The sequence below is a fragment of the Molossus molossus genome, unplaced genomic scaffold, assembly GCF_014108415.1.
Source record: "Molossus molossus isolate mMolMol1 unplaced genomic scaffold, mMolMol1.p scaffold_m16_p_2, whole genome shotgun sequence".
In the NCBI taxonomy this organism is placed as follows: domain Eukaryota; kingdom Metazoa; phylum Chordata; class Mammalia; order Chiroptera; family Molossidae; genus Molossus; species Molossus molossus.
In genome coordinates, this window is record NW_023425355.1 from 128,117,063 (window position 1) to 128,126,006 (window position 8,944).

General features: G+C 37.1%; 1 protein-coding gene across 1 annotated transcript; it reads right to left on the reverse strand.

The window, feature by feature from the left end:
• Positions 1-6,965: 6,965 nt before the first annotated feature.
• LOC118636316 (60S ribosomal protein L31-like) lies at positions 6,966-7,395 on the reverse strand. Its single transcript, XM_036271400.1, has one exon. The coding sequence runs from the start codon at positions 7,373-7,375 to the stop codon at positions 6,998-7,000; it is 378 nt and encodes a 125-aa protein (XP_036127293.1). The 5' UTR covers positions 7,376-7,395; the 3' UTR covers positions 6,966-6,997.
• Between the last annotated feature and the right edge of the window lie 1,549 nt (positions 7,396-8,944).

Consider the following 8,944-nt stretch of genomic DNA (forward strand, 5'->3'; position numbering starts at 1 on the left):
CTTAGCAAGAACTGAACACAGGTCTCTCCGACCGCAGGCCAACGCTTTAACTGCTGAGCCAAACCGGCCAGGGCTCCCATTTTCTTTATTATGGCTTTCCCACAATTAATGGGAGGTATCTGGCAATTAAATACCGACTCATGGCTTTTTGTTGTTGCTGCTGTTATATTCTTCTTTTCTCCTCCTCCCTCCTGTCTTAACAACTTTGAGATCATGTGCACTAAGTGGTCTCTGATTCCTCCTCCTCCTCTCCCCTTTTATTCCCCCTCCACTCCTGCATTCTTCTGTGAGGAGAGGTTTTAACTTTGTTCCCAAGATAAGGCTCTGCTACAAGCAGTCTGCAAAGCTATTTTGGTTTAACTTTCCTTCCTCAGTTTCCCTATTCCTCTTGTCCCAGAATTTTCCTAACTTTTCACTGTCCTACAACATTAATACACAAAACTGTAAGACTAGAATCAGAATTAAGAAAATTATAAAACATTGCCTAAATTAAACAAAACATCTAAGGGTTAAAATACAATGGAAATGAAAATCCTACTTACAATAATCTTCCAAATTAAAAGATATAGGATTATAGGTTATCTTCAATGGTCCATACATAGTGGTATATTGATGAAACCAAAAAGAAAGAAATTCAATAAGGATTACTGTAAAATCTGTCAGTAATTTCTAAAATATATATACATATGCAGTCTTTCAGATATCTAGTTTAACAGGAATTCATATTAAAATATATTACAGTGAGTCATTACATTGGATGTTTTTAAATATGTGTTTATTGATTAATTTAGAGAGAGAGGAAGGCAGAGAGAGATAGAAACATCGATGTGAGAGAGAAACATCAATTGGTGCCTCTTGCACACTCCCTACTAGAGATCAAGCCCACAACCCAGGCATGTGCCCTGACTGGGAACTGAACTGGGACCTTGAATCAAACTGGAATCTCTCAGTCCATGGGACGATGCTCAATTCATTGAGCCACACCGGCCAGGCTAAATTGATGGTTTTCAATGTCCCTTTCAATTGCGCAAGTCTAAAATTTTGTGATTTATGGCTTCTACTTAAAGGTTAATACAACAGGCTTATTTCATAGAATGTCGTGTCAAAACAAATGAGGCAATTTTGCATGACTGAAACTCTATATCCATAAACAGCGAGATTAAAAAAGTTCTGCAAATCTGCTGCACAGCATTTTGCTTATAATTAATAATGTTGTGTGAACACTTAAAAATTTGTTGAGGATAGATCTTATGTTATGAGTTCTTTACAATCTCCCCAGGAAGGAAAAAAAAATAAGCAAGGCAATAGTTTTAATTTGCTTTGACTGACCAAATATCTATCAGGTTTGTGTTTACTTTAGAAATCCACATTTTTGGAGAGAAGTTGACAAACCATGATGAATCTCATAGAATGACCAGCATAAAAAGACAATTTTGCAACTATCTCATTTGTAGAAAGTCTGAGGACATGGAGGTGTTTAACCTCAGAAAGAGAAAGCTTGCTTCTATGTTTGCATGTATGTGTGCAGTAGAGTTTGTGTGCATGCCTGTAAGTGGCAGGCAGGTGTGCAAGACATAAGGCATTTTCAATTATTATTAAAGAATCATCAACATTCAAGGGATTTTCCTGAGGGTTGATTTGAAGAAACAGCTGGGAGGAATAGAGGACACAGCAGTTCAATTAATAAAATCATTTCTGCCCAGCATACATAAGAAATTTTCGAACAATTAGAGATACCTTTCGTTAAACTGACTTCCTTGTGAAGACATGATAGGAGTGCAACCATTTTTGTTACCAAAGGATTTCCATAACCACATAGATAAGGGAGATAAGACAGTTAAAACTGATGTCTGTGCATCATTCCAGTATCTTAAAGTCTTACATAATCAGAGAAAGTAGACTAAAAATATCCACTCATCAGTAAAATGGAAAGCAAGAAGCTCATCTTCCTCTGATTATTATTCTTTGGATGGAATTTTTAATAAATAGCCTGAGCTCAGCTGGTGTGGCTCAGTGGTTTTGCATTGCCCCATGCACTAAGAAGTAGCCGCTTCAATCGCAGTCAGGGCACATGTCCAGGTTGTGGGCACATGCCCAGGTCAGGGGGCATGCAGGAGGCAGCTAATCTGATGGTCTCTCTCATCAATGTTTCCATCTCTCTCTCCCTCTCCCGCCCTCTCTCTAAAATGGATAAAGAAAAAATATAGCCTGAGAAATCAGCAGCACAGGCCTGCCTCACATATCTGTCTGGTTCACTTTTAATTTTCTGCAGGATCTAGTAAATTTCAGTTTGAGAAATTAACACAAAAAGTGATTCCTGATTGCAAGTGCCCATGTGACATCTGGGAGGAGACAATCCAATGCTACTGCTACCATCATTCAAGAATTATATTAAGATATATTTTTAGACAGGCACAAGGAGAGAGAGAAGGAGAGACTATCATAGAAAGTACTTCCAAATATACACTTGAAGATAAAAAATTAAACCAGATAGATTAAACAGCTAAGTCAGAAGGATGAATGAACAAGGACATTAGTAAACATATTGGTAAGTTGAAACAAATCATGAACATATAAGATGAATGTAAATAATGGACAATACTTTGGAACATAAAATAGGAGTTACTAAAATAAATTTTTAAGGTCATTATATTGTTTCAGAGAAAGATAGTGATGTTCCCTTAAAATTTGTGAAGTAACATATGGATGTTAAAACTGCATATGCAGCCCGGCCGGTGTGGGTCAGTGGTTGAGCATTGACCCATGCACCAAAGAAGTCACCAGCTTGATTCTTGGTCAGGGCACATGCCCAGGTTGTAAGACCAATCCCAAGTGGGGGGCATGCTAGAGGTGGCCCATCAGTTTTCTCTCACACTGATGTTTCTCTCTCTCTCTCCCTCTCCTTTCCTCTCTCTAAAATCAATCAAGGGAAAAAAAATTACATAAAAAACCTGCATGTGCATTCAGTGAAATAGTGCATGTAGAATATGAAATATAGAAAAGAGAACAATATATCTTAAAACTCATGAAGTAAATGAAGGCAAGAAAGGAGAAATACCCAGTAAAATTTAACAAATGGAGTTTAAATTATTTATTATATAAATTATCAATATAAATGCAAATAGTCTAAAGTCTTCATATAAAATATATATAGAAATATATATGTAGATATATAGATTTGTAGATTGAGATTGTATATATCTCTCTGTCATATATATTATGTATAATATATATAACTATTCTTTTAATTTCTAGCAATTTTCTTCCTTGTGTTTTAAATGTTTGTCTTTAATAATGCCTCAATCATTACAAAATAAACATTACGACAAAAATATTTCTAGGCTGTATCACAATACGATGTTAATAAGTTCAGTTTTTTAGTATAATAAAAAATATAGCCCTGGCCAGTTTGGCTCAGCGGTTAGAGCGTCGGCCTGCGGTCCGGAGAGACCCGGGTTTGGTTCCTGCTAAGGGCACGTACTTCGGTTGCAGTTTGTCCCCGGCCCTGGTTGGTCATGCGGGTGGCAGCCACTCGATGTGTCCCTTCACATCGATGTTTCTCTCTCTCTCCCTTCCTCTCTCTCCCTCCCACTCTATCTGTACAAAAAATGGAAAAATATCCTCTGGTGAGGATAAAAAAAAAAAAAATACACAACTACTATGCACCAAATAACTTTATGTTTTTATTGCTCACAATATATATATAGCAAAAATTATTAGTGTTTCAAAGAGAAATAGACAACTTCAAATTTAAAGTGGGAGTGTTTTTAAATGCTCTCAAATAAAAAAAATTGGAACAGCTTTTTAAAAGTATGAATATAGCTCGAATGGCATGGCTCAGTGGATTGTACATCCTCCCATTGACTGAGAGGTCCTGGTTGGATTCTGGGTCAGGGCACATGTCTGGGTTGCAGGCTCGATCCCCAGTGGGAAGTGTGCAAGAGGCAGCTGATCAATATTTCTCTCTCATCGATGTTTCTATCTCTCTCTCTCTTCCTCTCTCTCTAAAAATCAATAAAAACATATTTAAAAAATAAAATTATGAACATGGAGTATGTTGAGATACAGTTAACAAAATTAACAAACTTATTAAAAGTTTCTTTATGCTTATACTTAAACAGGGAGGCATACATTTTAATATCAATTCAATATGTGAAGTAAGAAAAACGAAAAACAAAAAACAAAAATCTAAATTGTATTAGAAATTAAAGAATAGGAACAACTAGAGATAAAACAGATTAAAAAGACTATCATAAATAACTTTTGATCGCCCTGGCTGGTTTGGCTCAGCGGTTAGAGCACCGGCCTGTGGTCCAGAGAGACCGGGGTTTGGTTCCCGCTACGGGCATGTACCTTGGTTGCAGTTTGTCCCTGGCTCTGGTTGGGTCCTGGGAGTGGCAGCCACTCAATGTGTCCCTTTCACGTCCATGTCTCTCTCTCTCTCTCTCTCTCTCTCTCTCTCTCTCTCTCTCTTTCTCTTTCTCTCTCTCCCTCTCTCTCCCTCCCACTCTATCTGAACAAACAATGGGAAAAAAATAATAACTTTTGACCAATATGTATGAAAACAGCAAAATTTTACATTTTTCACACATATAGACACATGGTATATTATTTTAAAATTATAAATCTAAAATGTATACCATTTATGCTTATAAACCAGCATGGAAAGACTATAGATATTTTGATGACTTTCTACATACTGTGTGATTTTGAATAACTATTCAATATTTCTCTTTACTATCAGTTTTTCTCTAAAGAGTCTAAATGACTTAGAAATTTTAACATAAAACTGATGTTTTATTTACCCATGAGAGAATTCCTGTCACTCTTCTATCAATATTGGAATCAGCACAATCATTTCCTGGTTATATTTACAGGTGTTCTTTGTCAATATGCTCTTTCTGGGTAGCTCTATAAAGAGTGGGTTGCTTGGGTTAAAACATAGGAGTGGCTGCCTGACCAATTCAATAATAATGTTTTGATTAATTTATAGACTCTTTTGACAAGTGCTGGAGTTAATTTTGCTACAGTTTGAAAGTTGGATACATAAGTGAATCCCAAGAAATGCCTTAAAATAAAATTGCAAACGTTCATTGATTCTTTTATATTGGTGTTGACAGCCCTCCATTGAATAGGTATAAATATTAGGTTGATAATTTCAACTGAACTGTAATCAAAACAGCCAGGTACTGGCACAAGAACAGGTAGATAGATCACTGGAACAGAATAGAGATCCCAGAAATGGACCCAAGACGATATGCTCAATTAATATTTGACAAAGGTGGCAAGAGCATACAGTGGAGTCAAGGCAGTCTCTTCACTAAATGGTGTTGGGAAAATTGGACAGCTATTTGCAAAAATGAAGCTAGACCACCAACTTACATCATACATGAGAATAAACTCAAAATGAATAAAATACTTAAATTTAACTTGTGAATCCATAAACATTCTAGTAGAAAATGCAGGCAACAAAATTTTAGTCATCATATGCAGCAGAATTTTCACTGATAGAACACCTAAGGCAAGAGAAACAAAGGAAAAAATGAACACATGGAACTACATCAAACTCAAAAGCTTCTGCACAGCAAAAGAAACAACCATCTAAGTGGAAAGGGATCCCACTATTTGGAAGACCATAATCACCAATGATGCACCAGATAAAAGTTTAATTTTCAAAATACATAGAGTGCACATACAACTCAACCAAAGGAAGACAAAGAACCCAATTTAAAAATGGGCAGAGAACATAAATAGACACCTCTCCAAAAAGGGCATACAAATGAACAAAGGAGAAAATGAACATAGGGGACTACATCAAACTAAAAAGTTTCTGCACAGAAAAAGATACGATCATCAAAATGGAAAGGCATCTGACTGTATGGGAGAGCATAATTGCCAATGATATATCAGATAAGGGGTTAATTTTCAATATATATAGAGTGCTCATACAATAATTTCCAATATATAGAGAGTGCTCATACAACTCTACAAAAGGAAAACAAAGAACCCAATTAAAAAATGGGCAGAGGAACTAAATAGACACCTCTCCAAACAGGACATACAAATGGCTAAGAGACATATGAAGAAATGCTCAACATCACTAATCATCAGAGAGATGCAAATTAAAACAACAATGAAGTATCACCTCACACTTGTCAGAATGGCCGCCATCAACAAATCATCAAACAACAAGTGTTGGCCAGGGTGTGGAGAAAAGGGGACTCTAGTACACTGCTCATGGGAATGCAGACTGGTGCAGCCACTATGGAAAACAATATGGTGTTACCTCAAAAAATTAAAAATTGAACTTGCATTTGATCCAGTGATCTCACTTCTAGGAATATACCCTAAGAAGCCTGAAACACCAATCAGAAAGAATACATGTACCCCCATGTTCGTAGCAGCACTATTGACAATAGCTAAGATCCGGAAATAGCCCAAATGTCCATCAGTAGATGAATGGATAACAAAGCTGTGGTATATATACACAATGGAGTACTATGCAGCTGTAAGAAAGAAAGATCTCCTATCCTTTGAGACAGCATGGAAGGACCTGGAGAGTGTTATGGTAAGTGAAACAAGCCAAACAGAGAAAGAAAAGTATCATATGATCTCACTTATTTGTGGAATGTAATGAACATAACAGTGTGAGGAATAGGGTGGTCCCAAAGACGTGGAAGTTGGGTACAAACTGACAATACCCAGAAGAGGGGTTGGTGGGGGAAAAATAAACCACAGAACTTGTATGCATGTATACATGAACAGTGGACATGGACAACGAAGCTGGGGATGGGGTAGGGGGATGGGGAGGAGGGTGTAAATAGGGAAAAAAGGAGAAACATCTGTAACAAAAACAAACAAATAAATAAATAAAAAAATTTCAACTGAATTAAAACCCTTTTGAAATTTCTCTATGTACCACCTTTTCTTTTTCTTTCTTTCTTTCTTTCTTTCTTTTTTTTTTTGCAATATTATAACTTTATTCAACAATCAATAGTCAGTTCTCATCCACATTAACTGTTTGTAGATTTTTGAAAGTGGTAACAGGTACATAGATGACCAATGTATAGAGCTTGCTTGGTGAATCTTCATCCTCATTATGTTTTCTGGACAACCGCACCCGGATACAGTATGTCACATATCTTATTCCTTTGGCCCAGACAGCTTTATTCAGCTTGGTGTCAATGCATATATCTGGAGTTCCCATCTCCTTCATGGCAAATTTCTGGATCTCCTTGAGTGCTCGAGGGGCACGCTTCTTGAAACCCACTCCATGGATGCACTTGTGAATGTTGATGGTGTACTCTCTGGTCACTACCTCCTTGATGGCAGAACGGCCCTTCTTCTTCTCCCCACCCTTCTTTGTGGGAGCCATTATGCTGGCCTGAGTTGAAAAGAAAGAGAGCAAGGTCTTGTGGAAGAGGGTCTGTACCACCTTTTCTAATCAAGTCAGATTGTATTCTGAATAGTTTCACTGCCTGCAGGTGTCCTCCAGGTGGTTAAAGTCATTCAACAGTCTAAACTGGACCATCCCCTAAGATATTGTATAAAAGGCTGGGGAAAAGTGATTTACTAATATAGGTATTTCTCTGTATTCAGAGGTTTAACATTCTATGAACATGAATTGGGTGACTGGATGGATTTTTAAAAGTATAAAATGCTTTATATTTTAAGTGAATTTTATTTTTTACTAAGCACCATCAAATGCATTGCCTCAAACCTAAAATGTCTAAAGTCTACCTTCATTCTATTCACAAAATCTGCTCCTTCTAAGGTTGGCAACTGCATCCGGGGTTTCCTGGGCGTGCAATCTGTGCACTTTGTGTAAAGCTCTACTGTCCTGATTTTGACATTTCCAGTAATTTTTGGACAAAATATCCTACATTTTCATTTTGTACTGAGCTCCATAAATTATATACCCAGTTGACTGACTGCATCTTCCAAATGCTTAGAAAATCTGAGTCATACTGCATACCCAAACTTTCAATACTTCCTATTTTCTTTACCTTCAGATTATCCACTTCACATTAATTTCACTAGTACCACCCAAGTCCAAGTCATCAGCATCCATTCAGAGCCTCCTAACAGGTCTCCCCTGCTACTTTTTTGGCCTTCTCCCCAGTGTCTCTTCTCAGCAGAGCATTTGAGGTGACCTTTATAAATGAGAAGTCAAGTCATGTCACTCCTTTGTTCAAATTCTTCCAATTACTTGTTGTTTCACATGACTAAAGGCCCAAATCTTTACAGTGGCCTTCACAGTTCTCTATGATCTGGCTTCCTGAACTATCTTTCGCCTTTCCTTTTGGCATCCCCTTTCTTGTTCACTCAACTTTATCAACATTCATATACTTTCCATTCCTGCAATCGCCCAGCTGTGGGTCTTACATAGTTTTTGTTTCTTTGCTGAGATCCATCACCTGTTTATTTATATGCATGTATTTTTCTTTAGGTTTCCTGAAAATATTTAACAGCTGCTTCAAAGTCCTTGTTCTGTAATTCCAATATCTGGGCCATTTTTAGGTTGGTTTATTGACTATTTCTTTTCTTGAGTATAGATCAAATTGTTTCTGTTTACATAAAAAGTGATTTTTGATTGAATACTAGATATGAATGTTATGTGATAGAGACTCTAGATTCTGTTCCTCTGAATAGTGATTTTTCATTCTAGCAGGTAGATAACTTGGAGGGACTCAAGTTCTAAATTCTGTCTCCCTTGTGGGCTGCAAAAGATGGAATCCCCACTCAGGTTTTTAATTTTCCAGTCGGTGAAATTTTGCTGGGCCTCTTAAGGTCCTTACTATGCTTTAGGGATCAGCCAGTGATTTTGGTAGATTTTATACGCAAATCTTGGGGCTTTTCCCCTTTGCAGCTCCCTCACTTTCAAGATTACTAATTTTCTGTCTGCTCTGCTTTCCTGAAATCTATCCTCAGCAACTTTTGGTGT

Bases quoted from the DNA above. Each gene is read 5' to 3' on its own strand.
- LOC118636316 (XM_036271400.1), bottom strand. From the start codon at position 7,375: ATGGCTCCCACAAAGAAGGGTGGGGAGAAGAAGAAGGGCCGTTCTGCC.